At 41.2% G+C, this 16,464-nt stretch overlaps 1 protein-coding gene across 6 annotated transcripts in view; it reads left to right on the plus strand.

The window, feature by feature from the left end:
- The window catches only part of FZD3 (frizzled class receptor 3), an 85,248-nt gene that overhangs the window by 605 nt on the left and 68,179 nt on the right, over positions 1-16,464 (plus strand). For 5 of the 6 annotated variants that reach the window (XM_005290640.5, XM_065587460.1, XM_065587462.1 and 2 more), the window contains exon 2: positions 5,539-6,063. In XM_005290640.5, coding sequence (XP_005290697.2) covers positions 5,875-6,063 — 189 coding nt within the window. In that variant the 5' untranslated portion in view covers positions 5,539-5,874. Of the gene's footprint in view, positions 1-5,538; positions 6,064-9,882; positions 9,993-16,464 lie in introns of those variants that run through there. The other variant, XM_042848901.2, reaches the window with a different exon arrangement.

Consider the following 16,464-nt stretch of genomic DNA (forward strand, 5'->3'; position numbering starts at 1 on the left):
CTCTCTGTCTGCCACGAGACTTGAGGGGAAGAATTGGGGGGGGGGGGAGAATACTGTACAGTGTGGTTCTCCTGCCCCCCCCCCGTCTGTAACTACAGTGGGGAAAGGTGTGTGGTGTGGGTCTCCCCAGTGTAATTGAAATGGGGGGAGATGTGGTGTGGTTTCCCCCTTAATCTGTAACTGAAATGGAGTGGGAGAAAACTGCAGTGTGGTTTCTCTCTTTCCCCCTGACTGTAATTGAAGTGGAATGTGAGGAGTGTCCCCTGCCCCATTCCCCCTGTATGTGGAATTGGGGGGGGGGGGTTGAAGTTGCCGTCTTGTTCCCCAACATCTCTACTTGAAATGGTGTGTGTGTGAGGGGGTGGGGGGAATACAGTTTGTCCTCTATCAGTAATCAAAATGGAGTGAGGAGTACTTTGTGTTTCTTCTCCTGTAATTGGAGTGGTGGGGATAAGTCACATACTGAAAATATCACCCTTGCACCCCTCTTTGGGATTGCTCTCCACGAGCGCATCCATCTGTGTGATCTTCCCATTCCTATGTTTGCTCTTCATCTCTTTTAGTATTAATTGTGAAACTTATTTGCTAATAAGACTTTTACACTTAAGAGTTGGTACCTGCCCTGTAGGATTTGCCATTTACGATGTATATAATAATACTGTAACTAAGCCTTTTTGTATGTGCTTATAATTAGTATGTGCTTATAATTAGTCTTTTAAAGTCCATAACTAACTGGCTGACTAGCTACTTCCTGATCCTCTTGCTTGCAGTTTGTCTTTAGTGTCCCAAGGTAGGTGGGTTGGTGTCTCCTGATGTGATCACTAAAATAGTTCAGTGTGTGTGTGCATGTATATTGTGTGTTTTATAGGCCTGATAAAGAACCAAAAAAGGTAGTGTGGTCAGAAATATTGCCACCAGGAAATTAAAAATTGTACATTATGACATGTTCCTGTCTACACCAAAGAATATATCAACTGTATTTCTAACTCTTGATTCTAGTTTAAAAATGGTTAGCATTCATTGTTGGAATACAGTCACATACTTGGCTTTTCATATTGCAGTTCTCCTGTTCTCTGCATTTTAGTTTTACTTAGGCATTTTCCTTTTAAAGGGTATGGATGGTTCAGGTTATAGACTACAAAACCTATTACCTATCTTCTCTAGCTTTTGCTTCAGATTCAACCTACGGTTCTGGCCTTGCAAATAGTTTCTCTGAGTTTTGTATTACTGTCTAGCACCATAGGATCTGTGGGAGTTCTTCATAAAACAAATAGCAATAACAAAATCCCTAAAGGATTTAATGCAATTGTAACACCAACAGACCCCGGTCATGGGCAGGCAGGATTGAACCTGGGACCTCTGGAGCTTAGTGCATGAGCCTCTACTGCATGAGCTAAAAGCCATGTTACTAGCGCTTGGGGTTGCTACTTTCTCATTCATTTCGCCCACGAGTGAGAGGTTGGAGAGTTCTTCAGGGTCAAGTGATGTTTTTTTGAGGACTGAGCTGACTATTACATTTTTCAGAAAGTTTGGTAGGTGTGCAACTGTTGAAGGCATTAACAATTTCTATTAGTAGAGGGAATGATTTTCAGCAATCATGAGAGGTATAGATCCATTTCACTGGTGTGGCAGTGGCTCTCTATTTTCAGGGCTTTTTCATACCATCACATTTGCTGGAGTTCCTCAAAGTTAGTGTGGGTTGGTGGGTAATACGATCTGGTCAAAGGTCTAGAATCATGAATGGTGTGGAAAAAATGAATAGAGAGAAGTGTTATTTACCCTTTTCCACAATACAAAAATCAGCAGTCACCAGATGAATTTGATAGGCAGCAGGTTTACTAAAAACAAGACCTGCATCTGACGAAGTGGGTATTCACCCACGAAAGCTCATGCTCCAATACATCTGTTAGTCTATAAGGTGCCACAGGACTCTTTGTTGCTTTTTACAGACAAGAAGTACTCTTTCATATAATAAGAACATAAGAACGGCCATATTGGTCAGACCAAAGGTCCATCTAGCCCAGTATCCTGTCTTCTGATAGTGGCCAACGCCAGATGCCCCAGAAGGAATGAACAGGACAAGTAATCGTCAAGTGAACCATCCCCTGTTGCCCAATGCTCAATTAACCCGTGGAACTTATTGCCATGGGATGTTTTGGTGGCCAAAAGTACAACTGGTCTAAAAAAAGAATTGGATAAATTCCTGGAGGAGAGGCCCATCAATGGCTGTTGGTCAAGATTGGGAGGGATGTTACCCCATGTTCAGGGTGATCCTAAACCGCTGATTGCCAGCAGCTGAGAGGGGAAGACAACAGTGAATCTCCAAAATTGCCCTGTTCTATACACTCCCCCTGAAATTCTGGTACTGACCATGGTTGGAGACAGGATGCTGGGCAAGATGTACCATTGGTCTGACCCAGTATGGCAGTTCATATGTTATAAAACTTTCTTTCTGTTTATTCCATGTGTATTTAATCATATCAGCATAATACTCTGACAGCTCTTCATAGCAATCCATGTTTGGTTCTGAGGTCTGGGTTATTTTCACTACGCGGAATAGCTTTGTGGTCCATGATTCTGTTAAACTGTGGGGGTGTCGAAGGCTCTTTAGGCTTCCTTTACTGTGACAGTGTAGTTCTGTAAGAATTGTTGGTGGACAGATATGGAATATTTCTGGTGCCATTAAAATTCAGAGTCTTTACCTGTGTGCTTCATCTGCTCTAGTTAATCTTCAAAACACAGTATTCTTTTCAGTCAGTGTGGGAGGAATGGGCAGGGTGAGGACAAGGTCAGTTAGTAAAAATATCATTTTAAAATATTACCATCTTGTCTTTTTTCCTGTTTGCATTTTTGTAGTTTCAATGGCCACAATCTCAACAGTTAGAGGTAAAACTAATGCCTTCTTCAGCTTAAAGCTTGAAATACACCCTCTATCCCAATATAACGCAACCCGATATAACACGAATTTGGATATAACGTGGTAAAGCAGTGCTCCGGGGGGGCAGGGCTGCGTGCTCCAGCGGATCAAAGCAAGTTTAATATAACGCAGTTTCACCTATAACGTGGTAAGATTCTTTGTCTCCCAAGGACAGCGTTATATCGGGGTAGAGGTGTACATACATTTACTTGATATTTATTTTTTCTCATTTGTAAAATGAGCATATTGGAAGCTTTTAAGCGCATGTACACAAATCCATAGCTTTAAATTTAACTATATTCATATAATGTCAATCAAATACCTCCACATCCCCAGCACTCATCCACTTTCTAATACCTTTAGATGAAAGACTAAGAGATTTAATTTTTGCCTTTCTAATGCTCTTACACTCCACCCAAACAAAAATTAATGTAAACCCCCTCTTGGTTGCAAACCTGTTATGTTTGTCAGTTCTTCTGTTCTTCTCTGAAATATTAATGTGGCACTTGAGGTTCTATTGGAAGTCTTGTTTGAACCAACAGTTATCTGGGTGATGGCCTACATTGAATCTTTTATAAATAACAATTTGGTTAGAGGTTTGAGTTCTGTGCTTTAGGTTTCCATTTCTAACACTCTTCCAGAATAAAGTGGTAGTGAGAACAGGGGCCCTCTAGACCTGTCTTGTAGTCCTGTAGTTCTCCTACTTCATTTTTTTTTCCACTTTGGCCCCCATTCTCAAGGCTCAAACCATATTGGATCCAACTTCTCCACTTCTGACCCTTTTACATTGTGAAGGGAGAGAAATAGCCCCGGGGAATAACAGCTGCATAAAGGGGTTCCCCAGCCAGTGTAAAACTGCCAGAACAGCCGTACACTATTTCTTTCACAGCTCTCAGCCTCAGGATACTTTGGGGACAGGGATGAGTGGAGTATGTTGTGCTCTGACTTATTTTCAGCTGTTTCAGTGGTTCCTAGAGGGTAAGCAACATGGTGCACTCAAAGCAAAAAGGAGATGTGGAAGGACCTGGGTACCATTGCAGAGCAGGGCCTGATTGGGAGAGGCCTGAGCTCTCTGGGTAGCCTGAGGTATATAGGAGCTTGCTCTTCTATGCTGAGGTACTCAGTTAACCAAGGAAGCAGCACTGGGAGAACCCTTTAAAGTGCTGATATTTCAAGGGAGAAGCTTTTGACTCCCTGCTCATGCCTCCCTAGTCAAACACACACTAATCCCAGTCACATATATCACTGTCGTCTTTTCTGCTCCCATACTTTGGTGGAGGTGAGGTAGGGTGAGTGGGGCTATAGGCTTTTCAAGAGACTAGTTAGGATGTGGTAACTATGTAAGAGAATGAAGTCATGTTGGGAGGCCTTGGCTGGGGGGAATCCAGTGCCTCTGTGCCTTGGCATCAGTGCTTGAAGTAGTTCCCTGATGCTGCTGCCTTGGTTCCCAGGCCTATTGACGCAGCAGCACTATTGTGTCATTTGATATGCTGATGCCTCAGAGCAGAGGCTCTTGCCTAGTTTGACGCTGCCTAATGTGCTGGATAGCAGAGGCAGTGGTGCTAGGGGAGCTGTTCAAGTGCCAATACTCCTCTACTTTCTCATCTACTTGTTCTCTTCTAAAGCTCCTGTCTCCTCCAGGACCCTTCCACTAGGTCTGCTTTTTTATATTCCAGCTCATCTGCCCAACCTGCCTAAAGGTTTACCAAGAGAATGGGCAGAGCACAACTGATGCGTCAGAGGCAGGCCAGTATAACCTGAAAACAAAAGTAGCTGATTTGAGCAATCCTGCAACAGCTAATTTTGGCATAATTCAATTAGAATTATTCAAGATAATCTCTTCTCTCTCCCCCCCCCCATTAGCCTGTTTGAGATTTATCACTGTTTGTGAATTGTTTAGAGAAACAAAAAAGCAAAACTTCAGAATTAAAAACTTTAAATGTTCAATCTGTGAACATGTGTAAACATTCCACTAAAAATAATTGCACAGAAAACTCCGTTGTAATTCTTCAAAGGGCAGCTCCAAATTTGGAGGCTAAGTTCAGTTGCAGGTGGGAGCTCCGCCTCTGAGCAACAGTAGCAACGTCAGTGGAGATATTCTTCCATAGCCCTAGCTGCGGCTACGTTGGAGGTTAGGTTAGCATAGCTGCGTTCTCAGGGATGTGGATTTTTCACATGCCTGCGTGCTGTAGCTGTGTGGATGCAAGTTTTAAGTATAGACCAGGCCTTAATGTGTCTTTGGAAATATTTATGATTCATCACATAGAAACACTGTCGCTTCCATTTTCCCTCCTTCCCTATAGGAAGAGAAAGCTATTTTGGAGCATGCATCTGATGAAGTGGGTTCTAGCCCATGAAAGCTTATGCCCAAATAAATGTGTTAGTCTCTAAGGTGCCACAAGGACTCCTCGTTGTTTTAGCCCTTTCTGCTCAGAGAGAGACTGAAAAATCAGAACTGAAAATTGATTTTGGGTCTCTTGATTTAATTACTTGCCTTCAACTCTTACAAATAAATTACCTTAAATATTTATTGTGCTAATATTGTTCTATATTAATTAACTACATTTTAAATTTTGAAGTTAACTATAGTGGTTTTACTGGGTTTTTTTGTTTTATTTTAGGCCACTTAATAAAAGAAGAACATAGCTCAGCGGCTGTTTCAACAGGATGGGTTCTATCGTGTGGGAATGTGGTTAATCAACTTGACACATTAACCTAATACAGCCTACATAATGTGAAAAGAAAAGACAAGATGTCCCATCTGTCTCAAGTCTTCTGTCAGACTGACTGAATAAGACTCTATCAGCACAAATAGTATTTCAGTTTTTGAAGAATCTTAACAAACAAGCAGCAAAAATACTGGCATTAAAGTCAAACCTTCAGTACATGTATATCTGAAAGTGTACATTGAATAATCTGACAGGCCTCCGTGACTGCTCCCATTCACATGTGGAAGGATGGCTACTTGCTTCATGTTCTGCTGTCTTTTGTTCTTGGAAGTTTTGGTGGGGCATACAAGTGGACACAGTTTATTTTCTTGTGAGCCCATCATCTTGAGGATGTGCCAAGACCTGCCTTACAATACCACCTTTATGCCTAATCTTCTGAATCATTATGACCAGCAAACTGCAGCATTAGCAATGGAGGTAAGAATTAATCTGCTTTCTTTCAAAAGTATGTATTTGGTAGGCCTTTAATTGACCATGGGATTATTTTTGGCAATTGGGAATTAAGGAGAAGGACGGTTATATAAAGGATATTTATAATAAAGTTTCAGTATTTTGCCTATTGTCTTATTGTTTGAAAAGTGTAAGGCGCCCAGATGCCATTTGCCTTACAAATCATTACATAAAATATACTGTTAAGAATTACTACAAATGTGTAACCACATTGTTCATATATACATGAACAATAAGTACAACTGTTTGCGTTCAAAAGTACTCAAGGGTTCAAGCTTTACATATTTTTGGCTGATGGAGAATGCCTATTTGGAATAATATGTCAGCAAAAGTTAGCTTAAAGCACTTTTCAAGAAACTAATTTATACAGTAATGCTAAACAACCAATGGAGGACTTAGTTCTAAAAAACTATGTCCGTCTGATGTTTTGTGGTTGGATGGAAGAATATTTTTGCCTCCTTAGTTCTTACAGATTGTATTGTCTTTGTGTCCCACTAGTCCGATGGAAAAATATATGCATGTGCTTTCCCAGGTTACAAGAATATCTGTTGGCAAACCATTCCTTTAAGCTGCTTCTGTTCAGGCAGGGAATTGGTGAACTTAAACTTTCTTTGTTATTGTAATGGTACCTTACTACTCTTTTTATCTATAGAATAAATCCAGATAAGACTAGTTCAGTTATCCTTGATTTCTGTTTTCCCACTACCACATTTTGTTGGACTACTGTACACCATTCACTTTATTCATTTATAGTATAATAATTCCCACTAATATGTCTGAACTGTTCTTGAATATCTCTTGCGATGGTGCTTCAGTCACCTACTTGGGAGTCTTTTCCACTGGCCTCTTGTTTGTATACTAGGAATCTTTGTCCTTCCATTTACAGTGTCTGAGTACTTCCTTTTTGTAGAGCTTGGCTGTGATTTGATTAAAGCAGTGGGAGTTTGAGTGCTCAGCAGCTCTCAAGATTTGGCTTTTCAATGCTACTGTGAAGGAATTGTGCACACCTGGGGTTCTCAACCCTTTTCTTTCTGGGACCCTATAACATGCTATAAAAACTCCAGGGCCTGGTGGGGAGGGGGGACTTAGGGCTCTGGGCCAGGGGTGGGACCTTTGGACACAGGTGTAGTTTGATTTCTATTTGGGGGGGCGGGGCAAGGGTCGGCAGGGCTCAGGCTAGCTGTGCACTGCAGGGTCCAGGGAGGGAGCACTGCCACCACCCCCTGACTCACCTCAGCAGGCCACCCACCTGCCTGGGGCTGTGTGCCGGTAGCTGCTTTCTGAGGGCTCTACTGGAGCCAGGTCCCCACCTGGGCAGCTCTGACCTGCTACGTGAGCAGTCAAAGGGGGGCTGGGAGCTGAGGAGCAGCTGCAACCCCAGGCACCAGCAGCAGACAGGGGAATGCCATGGCTGCCCAGTCCATGGCACCACCAGCCAGAGGAACAGCTGCTCCACATTGCCTGACTCCGGTTTCCTGCCTAGGATCTGGCCAGAGGGTGGGGCCTGAAGGGAGCTGAGGGAAAAGAGGTGGGGGGTTGTGGAGCTGCCCCCAGGACTGCCCCACTCTGGAGAAGGCACTTCAGTTTTGGGGGGCAACATCCTCATGCCCCCTCAACTCTGCTCATGGGCTTAGGGCTTCAGCCCCGCTGCTTGCAGCTTTGGGGGGGGGAGAGGGAGAAGGAGCTCAGGATTTCATCTCCCTGCTGCCTCGACTTGAGGGGGGAGAGGGAAGCTCAGGGTTTCAGCCCCATGAGTGAGGGGTGCCAGGGCTTGGGGTTTCAGTGGTGGGGTCCTGCGGACAGCCGGTTGAGAACTGCTGGCGCACTTGATCATGTCTTCTTCCTATATCCTAGAAATATAGTTTCCATGTTCTTGTATAGTTTTTGTTCCCTTTCTTTTCATATCTCTAGCTCTCCTATGTCCTTTCTAAATGGTGGGATCATGAGTTCTGTGTGTGATGGACACAGGTAATGTTAATGCTTTAATCTGTAACATGGAATTTTATTCCATATTTTTGCCTCTATAAATGTACAGTTGTATGACTGTAGTATGGGCACTGTGGATAAGGGTTTGTTTGTCCCTTATGCATTCTCCCCATTTCTCCCATGAGATAGCGATAATCTGGTATTGATGTTATACCCAGTTACCAGCTGTTCAAACAACAAACTATATTGTTGCTGACTAAGATTAGGCTACTGTTTTGTCTTCATAGCTGGTGATATGTTAAGGAAACATGTTTAGTAACATGGGTTTCCTTAAAGAAATCACATGTTTGGCAATGAGTTGAGGTGTTGACATATGACGAGAGTTGCACGTATAATATAGCATAGTACTTGATAAAGAATACTAAAGGTGGTTGAGAGGTGTTTGAAATGAAATAATTACTAATTGCCCATCTTTGCTCAATGTGATAACCTTGCAAATGAAAATAGGTTGAATTAAAATAGCATTTTCATTTCCAAAATGTTTTTAAAATTTATATTATGTACTGTAAGACAAATACAATAAAGAGAAAAAAACTCCTTGAAAAGGATACTCAGAAAGTGATAATACCAACATAAATCTCTATTGTAGAGTAAAAAATAGAGAACATTAAGCTGAATGCAGCTTTTCCATCATTCTACTCCACAAAACTACCAGTACCAACTTCTTACCTTCTGATCAAATTCTGAGCCAATAAATAAGGAGTTTCAGTCTTTGCGGTCAAAATCTTACATAAGGCTTTAGAATATTTTAGGTCTTTCTTCCTCTTTTTGTGAAGGTGTGGATGAGGATCTGGCTTGGGTGGTTTAGTTATCCGGACGATTTGAAATGGAGTATACTTTATTTACCTAATTAAACAGGGTACTTAACTTGTGTGGCATTAGGTAGGAAACAAAACTGAGTCTCTGGGGGAGAGAGTCTTTCTCTTGAAGAGGAAAAAATCCCTACTTAGACAGTTGTTGTTCCAACAGATTCCTTTTAGAAATTGTGTACACAAAAGGGTTCTATCTAGTACATAGGGCCAAGTTCTGCTCTGTTATGCAGTGAAACTCCAGAATGACTCCACAGAAGTCAGTGGAGTTATATTAGTGCAAATCAAGAGTAAATGAGAGCAGAATTTACTTGTAGTCTGAAATCTCTTAAAAATTATTTTCAGATTTAGGCTCATTAGAAAAAACTTGTTTTGTAAACTGGCCAGAGTAGAGACTTTCACAAAGAGTTTAGACCAAGGATTTCCTCATTTTGGTTTAGCTGGAGTCTTTATTTCAGATCCAGGAAGCTGAACAGTCTTAACTTGAACATTGTCTACATTTGAAAAACTGCTCTAGTCTATCAACATCAGTGCAGTTACAGTGATGTAAATTTTTTTAGCAGTTGTCTGTCACAAAAGTTACAGGGATTAATTTAATTTAAAAGTTGAAACAGTTTAGCTAAATCAATTTGTGTGAACTCTTGTATTAATTTTAAACTGGCTTTTTGAAGTGCAAGCTAAACTGATATAGGCAGGCTTAAACTTTATAAGTGTTGTACACAAGTTATACTGGTTTTAACTAAATGGGTATAAGATTACACCTTTAATTGATACAACTATGGGGAGAGCAGATCTTATGTAAACAGGGCTTTTGAGTTTCTGGTGATAAATACAGCCTTCTGGTAGGGCTAAAGCAGTTTCTCAGAGCCTCCTTGCACCATTACCTCTTTGTACTTGGAAGTAGATACAAGAAAACACTTGATCCTTCACTCTGAGCCTCCTAAGCTGATTTCCCTTCCTGTTCATATTGCAGCTTTTGAGCCCAGGTGGGAATCCTGTCTTCTGACCCAGCAGACTGAATACCATCTTCAGAGTGGGACAGCCCCTGTCTGGTTCCCTTTTGAAGGGAGTTAACGCATTCCCTGTCTGTTCTGCTGTGATGTATGTATACCTAATCAGTGCTCTCATCCAATTTAAAAAAAAAGTTGTCCATTTAAGTAGTGATCTTATTGAAAGCACACTATGCCTCTGTTCCATGATCCGCACTGGTTACCACAGTGGCAGCCACATGGAACAAAGTGAAAAAGTGGGTCAGTCTCCCATGCTGGCTCTTCTGTGGAACACCAACGTAGTACTCTTTCTTGCCTAGTAGACTTAGTCTGTAGAATAGTAGGAGTTGTGTATGTTTTATTTATTCCCTATTAAACCTAGCAGAAATTTAACGTCTGCACTTAGCAAGAAGGAATTACTTGCTTTTTGTATTTAGCCTTAAAAAAAATTACAGGAACGATATTCTAGTAAAAACATGAGGATATTCCAATATTTGAATTAATAGTTTTCAACCAAATAAGAGTATCTGCAGCAGGTATTTATAGACCTCTCCTTTCTTGAAAACTTCTTCACCTCTGACTGACTTCATCTTTTGCGGCTCTGTTCAGTGTTCTGCAATGCTGTAACTGATCTTATGTATTTTTATGGAGGAGTTTTCCATAGGCTCTTCTTTAACATCTCTACATCTGATCTTGCTAGCATGTGAAAATCTCAGGATGCCCCAAACAAAATGAAAACTCAAATCTTGGAATCTGGCAATCACTATAACTGCCAGATACACAATTTTGGAAACTATTAGTGAGACTTTGTAGGATTCTATGAATTATAAAGGGAAAGGAGAAATGTAGGGCTGGAAGGGCCCTTGAAAGGTCAACTTTTCCAGCTCCTGTGCTGAGGCGGGACCAAGTATACCTAGATCATCCCTGACACTGGTGTCTGTCTAACCTTTTTAAACACTCCCATGATCGGGATTCCACAACTTCCCTTGGTAGCCTATTCCAGTGCTTAACTGTCCTTCGTTAGAAAGGTTTTCCTAATGTCTAATCTAAATCTCCCTGGCTGCATACTAAGTCCATTATTACTACTACTCCATGTTCACTGAATGTAGGACAATTGATCAATCCTCTTTTTATAACAGCCCTCAATATGTTTGAAGGCTATTGTCATGTCCCGCCCTTAGACTTCTTTTCTCAAGGCTTATCATAGGTTTCTTTAACCTTTCATCAAAGGTCAGGTTTTCTAAACCTGTTAAAATTTTTGTAGCTCTCCCCTCTACTCAGTTTAGCCACATCTTTCTTAAAGTGTTGTGCTGAGAATTGAACACAGTACTCTAGATGAAATCTCACCAGTATCAAGTAGAGCAAGACAATTAATGCCCGTGTCTTTTGTTCAATCCTCTTATTAATACATCTGAGAATATTAGCCTTTTGGGGGGGGGGGGGGCAACTGCATCATATTGTTGACTTGTTCAATTGGTGATCCACTATAACTCCCAGGTCCTTCTTAGGCAGTACTACCACCTAATCAGTTATTTCCCATTTTGTACTCGTGCATTTGATATTAATGTTTTTGTTTCCTATGTGTAATACTCTGCACATGTCTTTACTGAATTTCATCTTGGTGACTTCAGACTAATTCTCTAATGTGGCAAGGTTACTTTGACTTCTAATCCTGTCCTCCCCAAGTGCTTGCAACCCCTTCCAGCTTGGTGTCACCTGCAAATTTTATAAGCACACTTTGCACTCCATTATCCAAGTAATTAATTAAAACATTGTATGGTACCAGACCCAGGACAGGCCCCTGTGGGATCCCACTGGATACATCTCTCTTCCCCCTGTCCCCCAGGTTTGACAACAAACTATTGACGATTACTTTGTGTACAGTCTTTCAATCAGTTTTGCACCAACTGTGATGCTTCCTGGAGTACCCAGGTTTGAGGCAACTTGCTACCACCTGCCCTTAGTGGGAGGAAGCCTTGTCTGTGACTGCCAAGGGTCAGCTCCCTGACTCCACCAGCTACAAGCAACACAAGTACTCCCTCTCAGCCCATACAGGCTCTGATGTCTGTCTGCAGGTAAGAAATAGGCACACTCCAACCCCTAAGCACTCCAGTCGTCCCCCTGGAGTGTCCAGCCCTTGTTCTGCTGGACACTCTGAGAATTCACAGATCTGCTGCTCCTAAAGGAACAGTATGCCAGCTTAGCAGTTTCACCTCCACATCACTGCTCCACTCAATTCATAGTGCTTAGATTTGTGTATAGTGAAAATAAGTGTTTAATAAAGAACAGAGATTCAAGAAGAAACCAGTAGAATTAATGGAAACGGTTACATATAAAATCATAACACTTTCTAGATTCTGAACTTAACTAACAAGACTTCTCCAGTTTCATAAAGGATAACTTGCCCAGAGTTGTTTTTTCTACCAGCATTAAACAGCCAGACCAGCTGTAATCCTCTGTTCATAAAACAATCTAGTTGGCAGATTGAAGGTACAGAGCTACACCTAGGTGACAGATATAGTTCAAACTATCCATTGTCTTCACTTGTAAACAGGGTATCTCCTGCTGTTTGTCTTTCCTGGATGGAATCTCCCCTGAGCAGTCACTTGATTAGCATTTTGTTCAGACTGTAAATAGGCATTCATTGTGAAGTATTCAATACTCAGTCTACATATAACCGGATGAGCAAATAAAGAAATTTCTTTCAGGCAGGAGATGATTCTCCTCTTCTGATGACCAGCCTCAACTTAAACATTAAAAGCATAACTTCTCTGTGTCTACTTACACATTTTGCAGTGATGATCGGTGTGACACAGGCTTTCAGTAGCAATCTTCCATGGCACCCTTTAACAAACTATGGAAACCAGATCCAAAGGATCTTGTGCCATTTGCCAGTGGGCACGAAGTGGTCCCTGAGTCACATCCACCTTCTAGTAATTTTCTCTAGACTACATTTCCCTGGCTTGCTTATGAGAATGTCATGTGGGACTATGTCAAAAGCCTTACTAAGAATAGGGGTATATCATGTCTACAACTTCCCCTCCTATCCACTAGGCAAGTAACCCTGTCAAAGAAGGAAATTAGGCTGGTTTGGCATGATTCATTCTTGATGAATCCATGTTAGCTATCGCTATCCTCTAATGCTTACAAATTGATTGTTTAATAATTTGTTCCAGTATCTTTGCAGGCGTCAAAGTTAGGCTGACTAGTCATAGATTCTTCAGGTCCAATTTGTTCCTCTTTTAAAAAGATGGTACTGTATTTGCCCTTCTCTTGTCTTGTACTAAACTGTAAACTTTTAAGCAAAAGAAAATAGAAATAGCTGTCATTTCATTTGTTAAAAATACACTGTGCTCTCTTTTTCATACACTGTACTGCATATGCGCGACGAAAATTAAATTAAAATAAAAAATGTTAAGTTCTTCCAATGAAGTTTCCTTATTTATATGCTTTGTAACTCAAAGTATTAACTACTGTCATTTCAGTTCCATTCCTTTAGTAGCCTTTTTCATAACCATAAAGTGAAGATAGTCCACATTTTCATGATGGGTGCCGTCTCTCTATTTGCATCATCAAATCACCTTGACTCAACAAAGAAAAATGGAAATATTACACATAGGATGCTGAATGAAAGCTTAAGAATGGGAACTGTAATCGGATCCACCCCCCCCTTATTTACTCTCAGGAAAGATAAAGCTTTAGGCTTCCTACTGTGCTCCCTCAATAAGGCCTGTTCAATCTGGAAGGCAGTGGGGGGAGGATTTCATTCATTCAAGGGGTTAAAAGGTCATTGGGTCCTTGAGGAGTTCTTAGCTGAATTGGTTCTTTTGACTGCTGACAAATGCCAGTTATTCCAGTAAAATGTCAGCCCAAATCCACTGTTAAATATTTGACCATGCTGAAAGATGTTACATCTCTTCTCTCTTAAATGGAGCAATGGGAGATTGAATAGAATTTTCTAAATTTGTATACAGTGAATAGTTTAGTAATTTGCAATATTAAGAAAAATCATTCTATTTGTGGGGCATTGGATTATGCACCTAAATGGCAAACACTTTTCAAAGCACATTTAAACTAATAATAAAGAATAATAAAAACCCTCTGTGCTGCTCTGGATTAAATCATATTGGTCACATTGAGCTGTCCAAATTGTTGAGTGTAGCTACTAGGAGCTGTCCAGCACTGATCAGTACTAATTATTCATGCACAAATTTATAAATAAGTGTGTGCCATTTTAGGAGGGTTAATATTTTTATATATTTAAGGCTTTTTGCGTGTGTTAATGCAGAAAAGGTGTCTCTGTACACAATCTGTAGATCTTTTTCTCATTTGTAGCAGTTTCTGTAAGTGAAATTCTGGCAACAGATCCATGTTTTAAGGCAGGTGTTGTAAAACTTTTTCCTAATGTGGCTCAGACTAGCATAATATATCCTGGATAATCACCATACATGATAACATGGACCATCTCATTCTCATTTGGAAAGGTGTTATCTTATGGCAATTACAGCAGGTGCTCACACATAAAAGTGACTGTAGCAAAATATTTACTATAATTTAGCAGTCTTTTAATGCAATTTAGTATCTGTAGACAAGGATAGTCAAATCCATGCAACCTGCCTGTGTTCTGTGAACTACCAGTGATCCATTCATCCTCACTGGTCTCCATCCTTATTCCTGAATCTATCAAGCTGAATCTACAACAGGGGTCGGCAACCTTTCAGAAGTGGTGTGCCGAGTCTTCATTTATTCACTCTAATTTAAGGTTTCGTGTAACAGTAATACATTTTAATGTTTTTAGAAGGTCTCTTTCTATAAGTCTATAATGTATAACTAAACTATTGTTTTTATGTAAAGTAAATAAGGTTTTTAAAATGTTTAAGAAGCTTCATTTACAATTAAATTAAAATGCAGAGCCCCCCGGACCGGTGGCCAGGACCCAGGCAGTGTGAGTGCCACTGAAAATCAGCTATCGTGCTGCCTTTGGCACGTGTGCCATAGGTTGCCTACCCCTGATCTACAACCTTCAGTTCACATATTACACGATCTGTAATATGACATGTACACATGTATATTTAATTAAATTTAGGGGCATTTAATCTAAAGTTGCCCACAGGTTTCTAGTGCCATTCCAGAACGTGCAGAATGGCTAGCCTTAAAACTCTGAAAACCAGGATATACAAAATTAAGGTACAGCCCATCCTTCCAGCACAGCCTTAACTCAGCTCTCATTTGAGCAATGCCCCCAACATACCGGTAACACATTAGCACTCTACCTTCATAGATGCACAGAGCACATGAGTACTGTAGGACAAAGTCTAACATCTTTTCTTTGCTAAGACAAAACTTGAATGTAAGGCATAGCAAACAGGAGCCAGGCATGCTCAAACACTGTCTACTCCACACAAATCATCCCAGATGTGCTAAATATGATCACCCCTCTGAGGATTCTTTCTGAGATGCTGCCTTCACTTATCCTCCACTAAGCCCTGGAGACTACTGTCATATGCCAGCAGAGTTCTGACAGTCTCCTTGGCAAGAAGACACCCTCCTCCACCTCCGGCAACCTACAACGTTCAGTGCTGAAATGAGCTCAAATCTACATCAGGGTACATGCACCTATTTATATTGCAGTCATAGCTCTACCAAGCTATTGTACTAATCTTGCTACCTTTCAATACAATGACACTTAACAGTGCATGCAGAAAAATGCTAAAATTCAAATGTGTGGAGTGGAACACAACACAATGTTATGTTCTTAGTCCTTCCTCAATCTACTTATTGTAGATTCATACCCTTTTTTATAGGGACCATTAAATCGTCTTGTCTGACCTCCTGCCTAATGCAGGCCTGAGAATTTCATCCAGTTACTTCTGGAATGACCCTGGTAAATTCTGATTGACTAAAGCAACTTCCCATAAGACATCCATTTTTGATGTGAAGACAAGAGATGAAGAACCTCTTCTCTTGTTAGTTTTGTTAACCTGTGCCACCACTATTACTGAACCATTTCTAGTGGCTGTTGCCAGCTCCAAGCAGGGCAGAATTCAGGTTGCATTGCAGGTGTGGCATGTACCTTAACTTTGCATTTATTGTTTTTCAGACGTTAAAGTTTAGCTGCTGTCTGCATTCTGGATGGGCAAGAGTGGAAAACCATAGTTCTGTATTAATTAAGCTTTTGGGTACTTAACTTCCTTGGTATTATTAAAAGTAATCTCTCAGCATCTCCAGGTACCACATCCCAGCTCTCCCCTCCACTGCCTCTGATTCCTGGGCAAGGATTACCCCAGCCACAGCATGAACTGGCTGTATATTTATGCCTTCGCTGTGCCTGCATCATCTCCTGTCTCTTCCTGTCCAGCACAGCCTGTCTCTTCCTTTTCTCCAGGGCGAGATCCCGGCTCCCTGCTCTCCCTGGTTCTGGGGGTCAATTCTGCCCTTTCCCTTCTTCCTTTTGTGTGATGCTCATCCTCCACCGTGTTATAACCCTGAGATATGGGGCTGTGAACAGGAAGGATCTTCCCCTACCCCCCCCCCCCTTCCCTCAGGCAGGACGGGGGGGGGGGACGACATGGGGCTGACAGGCT

This window comes from Chrysemys picta, chromosome 3 (assembly GCF_011386835.1).
Source record: "Chrysemys picta bellii isolate R12L10 chromosome 3, ASM1138683v2, whole genome shotgun sequence".
Lineage (NCBI taxonomy): Eukaryota > Metazoa > Chordata > Testudines > Emydidae > Chrysemys > Chrysemys picta.